The sequence below is a fragment of the Nylanderia fulva genome, unplaced genomic scaffold (genome assembly GCF_048542155.1).
Source record: "Nylanderia fulva isolate GAGA-0341 unplaced genomic scaffold, ASM4854215v1 Scaffold6, whole genome shotgun sequence".
Lineage (NCBI taxonomy): Eukaryota > Metazoa > Arthropoda > Insecta > Hymenoptera > Formicidae > Nylanderia > Nylanderia fulva.
Window position 1 is genome coordinate 4,106,294 of NW_028190698.1, and position 16,023 is coordinate 4,122,316.

Here is a 16,023-nt window from a genome sequence, read left to right on the forward strand (position 1 = left end):
CAACAATTATCTATGATATACGTCAAATATCATTTTGAACTTGAACAAATTTCGCAGTAGTATAAACGTTAATAGACAGTCTGATCTGACAGTTGACGGCTGTGTTATGTTTTGTTTGAACTACTAGTGGTAGTACGTCACGAAGGAGCGTATATGCGGTGAGTGATTTTTCAACATGCAGTATGTAAATCAATTAATCTATTATATTGGAATATACAGGAAATTTACGTATTTGTTTTCGCAAAAAGAACGCTGACTTTTCTCTCGCAACAATAACTTTGAATTTTGGATGCTAGAATTTGTTTGAATTCATTCTATGGAAGAATACACTGTTATAGGTTATAAAAACATATTGTACAATATAATCCGATATAATTAATCAAATTAAAAGTATTATATAAACATAATCATTTCTCATGAAATGTATATAATAATAATAATACTACATTTAATATTATAATAATGACAATATACATTTTTACTTTTTAATTCATCGTAGTTAATGTGATGGAAATTGTGCGCAATATTTGAGTATGCAAAATTATTAGAGTGCAATAATACTTAAATTTTATATTAATTTTTATATATTTATGAAACAATTGTTACTTAGCTCTCAAAGTGGAAGATTAGAAATAACAGAAACTCGTAAGTTGTAAGCAAAGAACCTTTGATTAATAAATTATATCTTTCATTCTTTATTTTATACTAACAAAAACATCTAGTATTTGCATGCAATAGCTAATATAATTAAATTTATATAAGGGTTATACAAAGATAATATATGAGTTTATTGAATAAGGCATTCAATTTTTTCTCAGATAGAAGTTTTAAACATACATCATCTTCCAATACATTCCTTATTTATGATATGACATATGACACACACAAACACACATAATTCTGAAAAAATCTTGGTATTGATTCTGTAACTTTTATCAAAGTGAAAAATTTCCACCAATTACGCATAGATTTCAAAATGAATTCAATGTGTGATTGGAGGAAATTTTTCACTTTGATAAAAGTTACAGAATCGATACCTTAATCCCTAATTATTGAAACTCTAATGATTAAATTATGTATGAATGATTAAACAAATCAATTTACTGTAAATGTTTTGTATACAAATAACTATTTATTTATTGTCAGATTTGTAACAAAATTTGACACATTTCTGTCAATTTGCACACATACAATATATTATATATATATATATAAAGAATCCATTTCAATATTGCATTGTATTCTACTAGTCAAATCCAATTAGATTTATAACGATGGTTTCACAGAAGGTGGATAGAACCCAAAATTATATCTGAGTTGCTCAAGGAATACAAATGTGAGAATGGTTTGTGGTGCTAATCGAATAAATCTAGGTACATAACCCTAGAATAAAAAAGAATTCTCATTGAATAAATTTTATGCTTATAATTATTTTTAAAATGCAGAAAGAGAAGGAAAGACTTTAATTATAATTAATAATTAATTAATTACTTACTTTAAAGAAACCTTGTGGTCCAAGTTTGGCAGTATATGAGAAAAGTGCCATTAGATTCTATATAGAAAATAAATGTAAGAATAAATGTAGAATATATTTAATGAAATTTATTTAGTATTTAAATATACACTTACTTTAAATTCTCCAGGCTTAGCATTTTGTGTTCGCGTCTTTAGAACATCTATAGGTTGTGTTAGCGTTGTTGCGATAGTGCCCTGTATATTAGCATAAAAGATAATATCAGCCAAATTGTAAGATGAATTTAAAGTATTTTTCTTACAATATTTTTAATAGACACTTACAGCTGATACACTGGTTAGAACATGCGTCGAAGGAGTATCCTGAAAATAACCAGTCTCCAACAACATCATTTTAATCTGATCATAACAACTCAATTGACCAATAGTCATGAGTACTGATCTCATGACTCCGGTTGAACATCCACTAAATAATTGACGAACACCCTCTTGTTGAGATACACGTAACAATCCATCAAAAACATGCTTATAGCTGTGTGATAAAGAGATATGTAATTAATAAGAATGGTGCAAACAAAGTATAATGCATAACAGCATCAAAGTTCTTACTTTCTTCTTAGTTCTGGTGGTAATTTGATATCATTCTGCATGCGTACAGTAATTACATCACTAGGTGTTCCGAAAACACCGCCTACAGCACCAGAAACTCCAGCCAATAAGAGTTTTTGATAAAAAGGTAATGAATGATCAGGTGTTTCGAACATTTGTTTGCCGACCTGTTACATTTAACAATACAGGTACAATTAATTAAAAAAGAAATGGCATTTACTTGTATACAGATAATGTATATAAGTTTCTTCACGTACTGACGTCGTAAGCACCAAATCTTATTGTAGAATAAGTAAGTTGCCGAAGTAAGGAAGCACTAAGTCCATTGTATAAAGCTATAACTCCTTGTTTTCTAACTATTTCAACAGTTGAATGTACTATTGATATTTTGCCTTCCTGCTGAGTTTGCAAATGGACCTAAAAAAATAAGATTTATGTAGTGATTTTTTTAAATTAAAAAATTAATTTAAAACATATAATAAGACTTGATATTTATTAATAATTTGCATAAAAGATAGTGAGAGGAATAAAAATAATTATTTATATCTATGCAAAATGTTGAGTTTGAAATATTGATTAACATAAATATAATGTCTATTCTAATCATTCTTAATGACAATGAAAAAAATATGCTCAAAAATAAACTGAGAAGAAAGAAAGATATAAATAAAACCTTCAGTAAATCTAAAGGATGAGTCACACATGCAGCAGCTGCGGAAGAAACACCACCAAAGTACCAACGTGATAATTTCTTACTTTTGTCATCCATTGTTTAGTTGTTTTTTTAATTTTACAAATTAAGCAACAACTAAAAGTATATCCGTAGCACTGCAACAGATAAAAAGCTGATTAAGATAGATTTTCATTAAAAAAAAAATATATATATATGTATATAATTAATTCAACTTACCTTTATTTCTAAATATATTATTAAAATGAAACGTTAATACATAATTCATTTATTTTGTAGGAATGGCAGTTTTTATTGTGTATGCATTACTAAAATAGTTTATAGTAGAAGAGCCTGAAAAAACATATATATGTAAATTCCATACAGTTTCTAAAAATAAATATATATACATACATTTGAAGAAATAGATGAAAGAATATATGAATTTTCTCCACAATGTAAATCATACAACAAATTTAATATTAATATTCCAAAATATCTTTTCTTTTTTACAAAAATTACTGTATAAAATCCATGAATTTAGGTTCCTCCATATTAGATGTGAGTCCAGCTAAAACGATGTTAGCGGTTCTAAAATTAAAATCAACACGATGTGTAGCGACCGTGCAATAATAGCGATTCGCCGAAGTAAACATAAAACACACGATTCATGCGCGTATTTAGCTGGAGGACAACTTTAGGAATGTTAGCGAGTACTTATTTAGCTCTATCGTTATTCGTCAAAATTTTCGCGGGCATAAAAAAAAGATTTTTTGAAATCGTTTCATGAAATTGACTTAATAATAGCCATAATAATAATTGTATAATAATTAATATTATAATTAGTATTAATTGATGCAAGCCTGTATTAAAGTTGTGTTTGTCTTAAAATTACACGTACGTCATTAGTTTGTAGATATCTTGGAATTAATTTTCTAAGGTAAACTTTTAGATAACACTTGAGATTAAAATCTATAATACTTACAATTAACGAGCTTTGAAATTCGCAGAATTCCACTGTTTCGGTCCAGTTGTATTCGATGGTTCGATGATTGACGAGCGAAATCGAAAGGGTTTCTCACATAATCCTTTGTTCTGCTGACGACATCTGCGACGTGCTCCGACCCCGACAACAGCTGATACTCCTCTCGCAGAGTTGATGACTGGCCTTATGCGCTTGAGTCGAGTTCATTCTACGAGTGGATGAGTAGTAGACTCTTATAGGTTAAAAATACATAAATAGACCACAAGACTGCAGGTTAGAATTATTTTTATAAATATAATCCTTTCTTTGAAATGTAAATAATAATAATATTAATAATAATAATGCATTTTACCAGTTCATCATGGCTAGTACAATGGAAATGGTGTGCAACATTCTTGGAATTGATAGAGTAAATATGGACAGTAAAATAATCTTGATCGAAGAGCAACACGGTACCAATGCAAACTTCTTGGTGAATGCTATCTTATCGCATGCTGTAAAGCAGATAAAGGCTGTCTGTCTCGTTCTATGCCATAATACCTTCAGTCATTATCACAACATTGGCATGAGACTCGGTTATAATCTTCTGACTCTGAAAGAAAAAGGCCAGGTGACTGTTGCTGAACCGATGAAAATTGTAGCCACCAATATTGCTGATATGTGTAAGGATAAGGATTCTGTGAATCAAGAGGAATTGATAATTCCAGATTTTTCTTCTATGGAGAATATAGATATTGCGCATAGATTGTTTACATGTGTTAGAAAGAAGTATGATGAGGCAGCAAAATTCAATGAGTCTGTTGTTTTTATTTTCGACGATATAAATCATCTTCTTGACTTTGGCCTCAGTGTACAGGATGTTATGTACTTTTTAAGATACTTAAGGTCATTTGTAGCATTGCATCCTTTGTCAGAGCTTTGTATTCTTACACACACGTATCAAGATGATTTGCAGACTTCGAATACAGATGTAGTTGCTAAAATCTTAAAATATATGGCGCATCTATGTGTCACAACTCAACCATTTAAGACAGGACATTCTATCGATGCATCTGGTAAACTAATCATTCATTGGAGAATTGATTCCATTAGATCAAAATATCACTGGGCCGAGAAAACAACACATTTGTTTAAATTGTTAGATTGGCAAGTGAAGATTGGTGCACCTGGTGTAGCATTTATCTTATCATAAATAATTTAAATTTATTGCTGCATATTCAGTTCTTGATAATTGCTTTTCCTGCAACATTTTATATTGAATTTGTATATATTTACTATTACATTAAAATAAATTTAAAAATTGATTTATTTTTCTATTAAGAATATAAAAAGTTCTCCACTTATTTATTATACACACATATATATATATATTACGCGAGTAGTTAGGCATGAAATCTTATCGTTAGACATACTTCATGACACACACATATACATACATTGCTGTATATTCAATTTTTATTTATATTTTATTACATCAGCGCATTCTTGTCAAAAAATAGTGTATCTTTCGTTTTATCAGATAAATGGGCACAAAGCAGAGTGTTTATGAGAAACCGGGTACTTTGGATTATTATAAATTCAACGCGGAAGAATATGCCCTGGTTAAGAAAGTATGGTCAGGCATCGAAATTAATCCGCAATTTCATGGTAGCGCTTGCTTCAGGAGGTGTGTATAATATCACACATTAATAAATAAAAGGGAATTTTATATTTATGTATATATATTTTCTGATTGACATTTAAAAATGATGATTCGAAAAATGATTTAAGAACGTCGATATTTCTGCTTTTTCGATGGACTTTCAGCTTTTGCGAAAGATATCCGCAATACGTGAAATTTTTCACTCAGGAGTCCAAATTGCACTTGAGTTTCGATACACGTGTCACGGCCAAATTTACAAACATCATGGAAGCTATAGGATATCTTTTACTGGATTTTAACAAGAAGCCGAAACAGTTAGATCGATTAGTCGGTTACATAGCTATGGTACATAAGGACATGCGATTAGTCGAGCAGGATATGCATGTACGTAGAATTTTCATTAATTTTCGTTGACGAATTAATGAAATAATAAATTCTCTTGGAAATTTCAATGATATTTATGAATATATACATATACGCGTATATATATATATATATATATATATATATAAATAATAATAATGGTATATTTTGATGATATGTCGAATCTTTCATTTAGAATCTCGTGACATCCTTATTCGAGTACTTGTCCCGAATGTATCCCGCGTACATGACTGCTCACTGTCAGCAAGCGATGTCCAAGTTCATGGATAGCGTTATAAAGGAGCTCTTCGTGAAGATGAAAACCTTCCGTGATTACGACGTCGCGCAATCATCGGAAGTGAATGCAGTTGTGCGATCGAAATCGGTAAAAAACGCATAACTTGGCCTCGAGACACAATGGTGTTCATTAATCTACACGCTACTTATACTCGAAATTAGCGAGATAATAATTCTATCGTATCACGTTAATTTTATTGGAGAATATCGCGCGAAATGCGTTCTCTTACAAATATTAAAAAAATTGTTTAAAAAAATTATTCGCACTTTTCGTTTAAAAATCATATTAGAAGAAAATATATTTTTTGTTATATCAATTTAATAATTATCTATATAAATTTTTGTGCACACGCTATTGGAATAATTATATATTTTTTCTATCATGCATTATAAATATTCGATGTGTATTCGACGCAATTATAAAACAATCTATGTCAATTTTTAAGTCTCTTCCATATCTCCATTCATATCCTAAGTTAACGCGAGATTTATCAACATTTTTATCTATATTTTCTATTATTCATTCGCATGGAAAATCAACCAGATCAATCCCAATTTCCTCCGATAGCGTAGCCGTGGGGACGATACTCGCTCTTCGGCGAACCCCTAATATTCGGCAAGACCAAATTATATTGGGATGAATGGAAGAAGCAGTGGAATGCGCGGCTGGACGAATGGGAGATACAGGCAGCATCCGCTGTTCAAGAACTGATCTCGTTCACAAACAACGAGACATTGAAGTCTAGGATCGATCTCAGCAATGAGAACAGGTTTGTCGGCGTCTTGCAGCGGAAGGTCTCCGAATTAATACCGAAACAAGAAGATTTTGATGCGTCTTCTAGCCTGGCGGTAAATTATTTTCATATATCTACGACTCATTAAATCATTCAACAAATACAATTATTTCAACAATATCTGTTTCTTATTTTTGGCCTACGAAAATGTTGTTTCATTTAATCGTATATTCTTCGAAATATATCGATATATTATACTTAATATATTATATTATTAATATAATATATATATATATATATATATATATATATATTATATATTAATAATATATATATTATAGCAATATAAAAAATTTTTCGAGAATAAATTGCTTGATTCGAAGAAGCAAACATTTTTATATATCAAAATATCCCGTAATATTTTTTGTATATTCCTATTAGTAATCGAGATATTTTTGGGCGCGTGATCAGATTGATTGAAATCTCCTATATATAACATGTCACGTTTTTTTTCAGCTGTTAACGCTGAGCAAAACGATCGAGAGTTCGCCAAATCAAACGCGAAAACAGACTAATCAACAGTGTCGTAAGCGGCGGGTTTCGACAGTTCGTCTTCCGCACGGGCATCCGGAAGGTGCGAGTACTCCTCGCGAGAGATATCGCATCGAGAGTTCCTTTCGTAACATTTCGAAACCGCGACCAGATGGAACGATACTAAGGATGACCAGCCAACTCTTGGATCATACGGCGCTCGGCAAAACTATCCTCTCCAAGGATCAAGGTAACCATGAGAAAATGATCGAGCAGCAGAAATGCGAATCTTCCGAAATCGCTGAATACCCTAAGTCGCACAATACTGCTCGCGAGAGACGTCGAGACCGTTTCAATGTCGACCTGAAATAATGAAGAGGAAAGACAAGTTTTATACAATATTCAATATGCTTTTAAAGTGTCTATTGATCTATGTATCATCGATTTCATATCGCAAATTATTAATCATTAAAGCACTTCTCGATACTGTATAAAGTTCAAAATACGAAAAATAGGAATATTTGTTTATTTAGTTAAGTTACTAAAGTTACTTAAGTTTCACAGTTCATAATTTTTTAATTTTAAAAGTACAATGATAAAAATCAGATAATATATATTTCAAATATTTTTCTTTATAATTTTATAAAAATATTTTATATTAAAATTTTTTTATAAAAGTTTGATTAAATAGATACATGCGATAGATATTAAATGCAGATAGAACAATGAATTCTTACCTCAGCTACCTGGTTCGTGATCATCGGTTTTCGTTCCGAAAGCGTTGTAACGACTGTTATCATTGTGTGCAAATCGCATAGAGTTTATGCTGTCGTCGCTCGCTATTCGACGAAGTTTCTTGTCGCTGATTTAAGAAAAAATGAAAAATTAGATTAATAAACAAAAATTAGTAATAACAAAATATATAAGATAGGATATGAATTTAAGTCTGAAGTAGGTATAGCTAAATGCAGTTTTTTTCGCTTGCGTTCTCCTGTATAACGCAACACATCCGTATTGATTAGTATGTAAATGAGGTGAAAGTTTCTTACTAGTTTCGTGAATTCGCCGCCGATATCGGCGGAAATAGAGCTGCTGGTGAAATTAACGGTTGCACCGCTGGTCCCATCACGTGCTCCACTTCCTCCTGCGGTTCGTGAATTGGTGGTAGCGGCGAGTCCCAGTCGGAATCCGTGGAACTGTTTTTCCGACAACATTTTTGTTGAAATTTCGAGTCACGCATTTAATATACTTAATATTTTTCGAGCGAAATAAGAATTTAATTTTTGAGAATAGTTTCTGCCAATTTAGCGATCAGAAAAAATCGACTTTACTCACCTACTGGCTAGTCTCAAGTCGTTGCTAAGATTGTTGTAGCTAAGCCTGCTGGATATAGGCGGCAATCTTCCGCGACTAAACGAAGACACGGTCGGAGAAACCGCGAGATCGCCAAGGTTGCTGTCGACGTATGTCGCAGCCTGAATCTCTTGTTGGTACAGTGCATAAAGATTCTGCAGGTCGGTCGGGAGCACCAGATGGCCATCTGTTATTTAGATAAATTAATCGTTAATTAAATGAAAAAAATTTAATTTTTTATGACAAAATTAATGTAACTTTGCAGATACAATTAAAGAAGAATATTATAGGAATAAGTAATTCGTGTCAGTTAAAAAAATATTAGAAGCTTTTACGAATAAGGATGTGAACGAGGATACGAAAGTCCGATTATTATTTGACTGACCTTCCATGATCCGCCGTTGCCTGGTGATGATTTCGTCGGAAATCTGTCGCTGTCGATCGTAACGAAGCAGCAGCAACTCTCGACGTCTCAGTTCGTGTTGTTTAACCAACCTTTCGCTCTGCAGCATCATTTTGTCCGCCTCGAGCTCGTGGACTCGCAGCATCAGCGCCAACAACTCACGCTCTTCGTCCGAGTTGATGCGCGACGGCAATTCCTGAAGAAATGTGCGGAATTTTTTTAGATTGAGGATTTTGAGAATCTCATTTTCGGTCACCTCGCTATTATAGTTCCATATCGATGCAAACAATGCAATAAGAACTTGTGCCACAAGCTTTTATATACAGAATCTTTTGTTTTTTCTCTCTATTTTTTAAATTTAAATTTTATTTGATATAATAAAAATAATAAGAGTACAAGAGGTTCTCTTACATCCTCCAGTGCAGCGCTGCGTTTCCGACAAATCTCGAGTTCCTTCTCTGCAACGATGCGCATTTCGGTGTATCTCTCCCGCTCTCTCGTAATCTCCGTCAGTTCCGTCCACGCTTGTTGCACGGCTGCATCATCTTCCAGATCGTCCTTTAAGAGATCTAAGCGCTCATTGAGATAGTGTCTTTATTGTGAGCAATTTAATGCGAAGCCAATGATTTTAAGTTTTCGTAAATTTAACTTTTTATTTATTTTTTGAAATCTTTTAAGAATCTGTACTTTTTCCTTCAAATTAATTTTTTATATATATGAAGCGAGATATGAATTCAATTAACTGAAGCAAAATACTTGACTTTTAAAATGAAATATTTTTTACATAATAATATATGTAGGTATATATTTGCAAAGAAATTGCATTTATATAAATATGACAAAAGTTCAAAAATTAGTTTTTTTTACATTTGATATTTAACTTTTTAATTTACAGTAAATCTTTGTCTAATAATTAATATCAATATATATTATTATATATATTATATTAATTCAAAATTCGCTCACCCACGTCGTCTATTTCATCTACTTGGTAGTCCGTGCCAGGACGACCTGTATCGGAATCCCGCGTTTTTCCGTAAACCCTGTTATTTTTTGATTCCCAATGCGAGATTATAGAATGTTGCTGTTCGGCAGCGATATTCAGACCCAGGAGATGACTGTCCAGCTCTATTAATTTCCTCCTATGAAATGAAACAATCATTATATATCTACCAATACAAATTGCAAAGCGTATAAGCGATAGTCAGAGATTATCATGTTTAATTTCTGAAGTATTAATTAAGATAAAATATAAATTTTTAATTTCTATGTAGCATTTATCATTGTCTCATCGCGCACCTTAATCGCATCTGTTCTTTAAAAGCGAACACGATTTTCTCTCTCAATGATCTGAAATCATTGCCGTTATCCGGCATTTTCTCCTCCGATTCCGTCCTCTTCGGTATGTCGGTCTTCATCTTGTTTCGCAGACGCGAGATCTCGCTCTTCAAGTCGCTGATTATGTCGCGATATTGCGCGACATGCAGATAACTGACGTCCAGCACGTTCTGCTCGACCTTGTTCGAGATTCTGTTGGCGCGATCCGCGTACATTAGGGTATTCTTGCTCTCATCGCGATGCGCACTCGCCGGCGACACATGGACGATCATGACAGACCGACAATTTCCGCTTAGAGCTTCCTTCAGCAATCGCGTGAGTTTGGAATCGCGATAATTCACGTATCGAGCACCACCGGACAATGCGTTAATGCAGTTGCCCAGAGCTAGAAGAGATCTATTAATATGCGCGCCCTCCTGCAGTCTTTTGCCTTTGTTCTGTAATCAAATTGAATGAAATTTATTTTAATAGTAACAAAAATGCTACTAATTTATTTATTTATTTAGCATGATATACAGAAGGTGTTCCATAGGAAATTGCTGAAACTAATCAGCTCTCATTTTTTCATGCATACAGTAGTTATTGAGAAAACAAAAATTGTGTTGGAAAGAGGAAAGTCTGCAGTTTTTAATGGATATAATTACATAAAATGTTTGTATACCTGTTAATTCTATTGATAAAAAGTAATGAAAAAAATGCTAGGAAGCCTATATATATGTATATAATTGTATGAATAAACGATGAAAACCAAGATCGATTTACCTTGGTTTGCTTCGCTCGTTCGGATCCGGCGAGATCGATCATAAATAATTTCCCCTGCTTTATTTTGGTGTGCAAACATTTATCACTATCCTGAACCGAGCGAGAGGATTGTCTGACTATGACGCTGAGGAGCGCGTGACTTCGCGACGAGGTTTTATTCGCGGCTGTCGGTTCTATTGTCCTCGCTTTGTTACCTCTGTGTAACAGCTGCATTACCTGCGAATATTAAATAAATTATTCATTTAATCAATCCTTAAACTCGCATGGTATATTGTAAAAACAGAGCTGTCGTACTTCTTCGGTTGAATTGGTGGAGATTTCTGTCAATCCTGAGACCTGAATGTTACGACTCCGCGTGTCATCGCGTAGATCCAGATATCCCAAACTGGGATTCAGAAGATCGCGAATGTTCTCGTTGTAAATCTCCATATATGACATCGTTACCTAAAAAATGAAAGTATAAGATTTTATGATTATAATTGAAAAATATATAATTTAATTATAATTATACTTTAAAAAACTCTTAATTGCTTGAAAACTGATGAAGATGGTCAAGAAATGATTAAGACATTCATTAAAAATTATTTGCAAACAAATATATAATCTAAATACAATACATTGCTAATAATTAAAGAAATACAAGGAGTTAAAATTTGGAATAAATTTATCCGATTTTCGAAAAACTCACCGTGAATTTCGCGTCCTCCGGCAATTTTTTGGCCGCTAAGAAAATGTCGTTCAGAGCACGTACCATGATCCCAGGATTCGATGACGTTCCTACCATTGTATGTGTTTTTCCTGAACCTGTCGCACCATACGCAAACACGGTGGCATTGTAACCATTGAGAACATCTTGTGCTAAATTTTTTGTTGTACCCTCATAGACCTGTTCCTGAAATAATACACTTGTGTAAATATAATAACTTGTACTATAATAATTATAATAATATTATTTATTATTAATATAGTATATAATATATATTATTAATATAATATTAATATAATACAAAATTAATGTAATAATTAAATTACTCTATATATAGTATCTATATAAAGAAAATAAATATTTTTTTAATTCTCGAAATTAATAAAATAATTTACCTGAGTAGAATCTTCTCCGAAAACTACATCGTATAGATATTGTCGTGATGCCGTACGTTTCTGCTTATCGTTGTCCTGATCCTCCAGCGCCACCATCTGCAAATCATTTTAATTTATTATCACACTTCTATTCTCGAAGAATTTTTTTGAACGATTTAGATTAGCAGAAATGTGTATGTATTTGTTTACTTCAATTTTAGAAAATTTAATCGGCAACAAAGTGAATAAATTGACACGCGAAACTTACTTTATTGTTAACAGCGTGCAAACATCTAGTACCATTTTCGTTGTGGGCCAAGGGCCGAATACGAACTGCAACCTGTAATCAAATTTATCTTTTTATTTTATCAAGGGTATAATTACGGATACACGATAACAATGATTATCTTGGGGTCTATGAACGGAGAAACCATCGATTAAAAACTTCTCCATTCGTTCTCTTTTGTTACTCTTGTCCGTCATCGATTTATAATTAACGATGAGAGACTCAGCTATATCGATTTGTTTTTTTGCGGAGTTTTTTTTATTCCACAATATTACTGTAGAAATCGCGTCGTCTTCGTTGAGATCTTAAACTGACATTGCGATGCTGAATTTTTTACAACGACGTACTTCACTTTCGTAAAGGTAGATAATATTGCTCGTACACCCTTATGAATTAGAACTTGTAATAACTATAGAGGAACAGCTTGACGTGATATTTTGTAAAGAACATAAAAATGTTAGGAATACAAGATAATACATAAACATATATTTGACGTAATAATGTATGCAACATAAAATCTTCTTTAATTGACTCTTTAATTACTTCATTTTAATAAAATCGAAATTTGGATACAAAAAATTTTACAGCAATATTGCAGATGTATTTTTTGAAAAAGTAATATAGCGATAGATTGATCGGTCGTATATTAAAGAAGGGTTTTCGTGATCGATTGTTTTTTCCATCAATGAAAAATAATATTTGTCGATTTCATCGATCTTAAGCGAAAGAACGTACCATGAGTTTCTGCTCCAGGGTTCTTCGATCTCCGCGATCTTTGAAATCATTGCTGCTGGTACTGCTGCTGCTGCTGCTACCACCGCTGCTGTATTGCGTCATATTCTTGCACAATGCAATTATTTCACACTTGTTCTCGTGAAAATTAAGATCAACTGATTCGACCCGTCTAACAATGTTGACGAGAGACGCGTTCGATGATTGATTCGAATGTCGCGTTTATATCAAGTGTCTACATGTTAACTTCATTAACATTATGTGGTCTTTTTCCTTTCGACCGCATTAATATTCATCGTTGCACTTCTCGTCGTGTAAATGCATGTGCAGACAAACATTCTGCCGTTATAAGTTAAGATATATCCCGCAGATTTGCACGAATAATTTAATAATCCGATAAATCGTCGATGACAGAAATTAATGAAGCTTAATATAAATTGTCAACACGAAGAAGCGCAGTAGGGAAGAGGATGTAGAAGAGCAGAGTAAATTGTTTCAAAGATACCTGTGGTATATCTTGTCCACAATTAATGTGAAATATACGTATGCGCGTTCAAATAAATAATTAAATATATATATATATATACATATTATATACGTTATACGATTGATAATCGGATATATGCGTGCGTAATGTGCATTTAGCTGCCTGAACACGCTCGAAAAATATGTGTTATCGCGACACAGTCAGCCGACTAACTGAAGCGCACCTGTTCACCTGTACACATGTAAAGGCATCCAGGAGGCCCTATCACGCAAGGGTACGCAAGCTATATTTTCGCGTGTCGCGACATTCGACCGGAGGATCTGCATTAACAATGTCGATATTAATGCATAATATGCAGCAAACTGTTGCTGTCACGTCGCAGAAAATATTAAATTAAGAGGTGCGTTTATTTATGACGATATTATTCGATAACATATATAGGGATATTATATATCTTGGAGTAAAACGTCTGTTTAAATGTGTTCATATTTGAAATTTTAGAGTTGATTAATATCAATTTGATATATGACGGCTGCAACGCGATATTGTGACTTTTCGAAAGACCTATTTTAAACCATATAATTTTCTTCCGGAAAGTATAATTACGGGAGTCCAAAATTACTCAAATCAATATGTACCCAACATGAAACTTTCTTCCATTTTTAACGATAAGTATTTTTGATATGATCAGCTTTAAAGGAAAAACATAATTTTTTCACAGAAAGAACAGTTGTAATATATCATTCATGTATTGCCGTCAATATGCATAAAAAAATTAAATTGATGACCTATATTAATTTATTTGCGGTACATTACGCAATTATGTGCTTAAAGAAGGCATTTGCAACTAGTTTCTCGGCGTTCAATTTGGAAGGAAAAATTGAGCAAATTATTTATAAAGAACAGGAAGCATTTAGCTTATAGCCGCGTGGAAGTTATATGCGCAATATTAATTCGATTTAAGTGGAATTAAAACCTCTCTTGTTCGTGAGGGCTCGCGTTTCGTTCAACAAGTTGCGCTTCCTCGATAAAGACCGCGATTAATAACGCGAAAATGTCAAGGATGAACGAAGCACTTCAGGAAGTTACATTTATCGGCGTACGGCAATTTCATGATTGCAATCGATCAAATATGTATCTATAGCATCGTATTTAACAGGATGATTAATTCCTCTCGCGCGAATGCAATTTCGATTCATTGTGACTTTTCGCACTATCTCAGTGATATATATGTATATTAAACAATATTTATCCATTTTATATAGTGATAAAATATTGATTGTTTCTTAAGTTTATTTTATGAGTCAATTCGCAGATTTCCATTTATAATTTTATATTGATGGTATAAATAAGAAAAGTGTTTAAAACTTTTTGATACCAAATATCGTACATATATATGAAGCGTATTATTGAAAGAAAATAAAATTTTCCGTATGCTCAAGTATTAATTTGAATATAATTTCGAATCTCTATATTTTTATTTTTGGAAAAAAATATTATCTGTAACACAACGCATAAAATTATAATTAAAGTTCTTTTTCAACTTCTGTGAATGCGCAAATTATAAATTGGAATTGCGAATTGATTAATATTTTTTATATTAAAATTAAGTAAAATAATTTTGTGATTACCTTGAATATAAACATTGGGATTAAAATAATTGTGGAACTTCTCGTGTGTTATTTCATCCGATTTTACAAACGACTCCGAATTTTTGGGGCTTAAGTCCCACCTTTCTCTTGAATTAAAGGGAAAACTGCGTCTATCCCTGCACGTGTATGGTTATCCGTTCCACTATCATTTTCTACGGACGAAAGTAATCAATGCTGGACACAGTTAAGCATCGAGGTCAGCGGTGCTGGTTAGATATTGCCGATCGATATTTAGGAACGAAGAACATTAAACGAGCATTATGCGGCATGTGGAAAAGGGTTGCTACCTCTGACCTCTAAATAGCGTCTCTGAATTATTAATAGAACTAGGAAAATTCGACGGAAATAATGAACGAGTTCATCAATCAATTTTGCCACATTATGCCGATTTTATAGGATATATACTATTCGATAACACATTAATATGATAGAACCTTAAGTAACGATATAATGTATACTAATATAAAAAATTAATCGACTCGATGAAAGTTTAGCGCAAGTATGACGAATTTAACGAGAAAAAGTATTAAGGTAATATCATACTATTATTTTTTTAAAACTGCTCTACTCGGAAAGTTTTAGCCCTTTAATTACTTCACATATAAATATAGAATTTTGATCGCAAG

The 16,023-nt window shown here is 32.5% G+C and overlaps 4 protein-coding genes across 10 annotated transcripts; 2 read left to right on the plus strand and 2 right to left on the minus strand.

Moving 5' to 3' along the window:
• Nucleotides 1–21: 21 nt before the first annotated feature.
• On the plus strand, nucleotides 22–5,041 carry Elp6 (Elongator complex protein 6). 5 transcript variants are annotated; one of them, XM_085487721.1, is made up of 3 exons: nucleotides 22–180; nucleotides 3,763–4,010; nucleotides 4,093–5,041. In XM_085487721.1, the coding sequence occupies exon 3, from the start codon at nucleotides 4,099–4,101 to the stop codon at nucleotides 4,927–4,929; it is 831 nt and encodes a 276-aa protein (XP_085343847.1). In that variant the 5' UTR covers nucleotides 22–180; nucleotides 3,763–4,010; nucleotides 4,093–4,098; the 3' UTR covers nucleotides 4,930–5,041. The 5 variants fall into 5 exon arrangements, with proteins under 5 accessions (XP_085343847.1, XP_085343845.1, XP_085343846.1 ...); XM_085487719.1 differs by having other exon boundaries at nucleotides 22–158; XM_085487720.1 differs by lacking the exon at nucleotides 22–180 and adding an exon at nucleotides 629–645.
• LOC114940177 (mitochondrial dicarboxylate carrier-like) lies at nucleotides 1,111–4,226 on the minus strand. 3 transcript variants are annotated; one of them, XM_085487717.1, is made up of 11 exons: nucleotides 4,090–4,226; nucleotides 3,738–3,945; nucleotides 3,167–3,343; nucleotides 2,993–3,106; nucleotides 2,756–2,910; nucleotides 2,344–2,499; nucleotides 2,083–2,249; nucleotides 1,798–2,005; nucleotides 1,630–1,710; nucleotides 1,496–1,552; nucleotides 1,111–1,383 (listed from the first exon to the last, which is right to left on the minus strand). In XM_085487717.1, exons 5-11 carry the CDS (start codon nucleotides 2,849–2,851, stop codon nucleotides 1,267–1,269), a joined length of 882 nt encoding a protein of 293 aa, XP_085343843.1. In that variant the 5' UTR covers nucleotides 2,852–2,910; nucleotides 2,993–3,106; nucleotides 3,167–3,343; nucleotides 3,738–3,945; nucleotides 4,090–4,226; the 3' UTR covers nucleotides 1,111–1,266. The 3 variants fall into 3 exon arrangements, with proteins under 3 accessions (XP_085343843.1, XP_085343844.1, XP_029170538.2); XM_085487718.1 differs by lacking the exon at nucleotides 3,167–3,343 and having other exon boundaries at nucleotides 2,839–2,910; XM_029314705.2 differs by lacking the exon at nucleotides 3,167–3,343.
• On the plus strand, nucleotides 4,334–11,149 carry LOC114941551 (uncharacterized). The gene is made up of 6 exons (XM_029316573.2): nucleotides 4,334–4,399; nucleotides 5,257–5,403; nucleotides 5,544–5,763; nucleotides 5,939–6,127; nucleotides 6,613–6,888; nucleotides 7,290–11,149. The coding sequence occupies exons 2-6, from the start codon at nucleotides 5,261–5,263 to the stop codon at nucleotides 7,674–7,676; spliced, it is 1,215 nt and encodes a 404-aa protein (XP_029172406.2). The 5' UTR covers nucleotides 4,334–4,399; nucleotides 5,257–5,260; the 3' UTR covers nucleotides 7,677–11,149.
• LOC114941583 (kinesin-like protein KIF19) lies at nucleotides 5,171–15,096 on the minus strand. The gene is made up of 14 exons (XM_085487714.1): nucleotides 13,262–15,096; nucleotides 12,509–12,580; nucleotides 12,262–12,357; nucleotides 11,849–12,052; nucleotides 11,455–11,604; nucleotides 11,161–11,376; nucleotides 10,360–10,835; nucleotides 10,027–10,202; nucleotides 9,472–9,629; nucleotides 9,043–9,256; nucleotides 8,640–8,844; nucleotides 8,354–8,500; nucleotides 8,042–8,166; nucleotides 5,171–7,667 (listed from the first exon to the last, which is right to left on the minus strand). Exons 1-13 carry the CDS (start codon nucleotides 13,361–13,363, stop codon nucleotides 8,043–8,045), a joined length of 2,340 nt encoding a protein of 779 aa, XP_085343840.1. The 5' UTR covers nucleotides 13,364–15,096; the 3' UTR covers nucleotides 5,171–7,667; nucleotide 8,042.
• Between the last annotated feature and the right edge of the window lie 927 nt (nucleotides 15,097–16,023).

Excerpts from the sequence above, each read along its gene's own strand:
- LOC114941583 (XM_085487714.1), bottom strand. The coding sequence starts at position 13,363 with ATGACGCAATACAGCAGCGGTGGTAGCAGCAGCAGCAGCAGTACCAGC. Across the intron at positions 12,358-12,508 it reads TGCACGCTGTTAACAATAAA|ATGGTGGCGCTGGAGGATCA; the intron begins GTAAGTTTCGCG and ends AATGATTTGCAG. Across the intron at positions 10,836-11,160 it reads AACGAGCGAAGCAAACCAAG|AACAAAGGCAAAAGACTGCA; the intron begins GTAAATCGATCT and ends ATTTGATTACAG.
- LOC114940177 (XM_029314705.2), bottom strand. The coding sequence starts at position 2,851 with ATGGATGACAAAAGTAAGAAATTATCACGTTGGTACTTTGGTGGTGTT. Across the intron at positions 2,500-2,755 it reads ATCCTTTAGATTTACTGAAG|GTCCATTTGCAAACTCAGCA; the intron begins GTTTTATTTATA and ends TTATTTTTTTAG. Across the intron at positions 1,384-1,495 it reads GACCACAAGGTTTCTTTAAA|GGTTATGTACCTAGATTTAT; the intron begins GTAAGTAATTAA and ends TTTTTATTCTAG.
- Elp6 (XM_085487721.1), top strand. The coding sequence starts at position 4,099 with ATGGCTAGTACAATGGAAATGGTGTGCAACATTCTTGGAATTGATAGA.
- LOC114941551 (XM_029316573.2), top strand. The coding sequence starts at position 5,261 with ATGGGCACAAAGCAGAGTGTTTATGAGAAACCGGGTACTTTGGATTAT. Across the intron at positions 5,764-5,938 it reads TAGTCGAGCAGGATATGCAT|AATCTCGTGACATCCTTATT; the intron begins GTACGTAGAATT and ends TCTTTCATTTAG. Across the intron at positions 6,889-7,289 it reads ATGCGTCTTCTAGCCTGGCG|CTGTTAACGCTGAGCAAAAC; the intron begins GTAAATTATTTT and ends GTTTTTTTTCAG.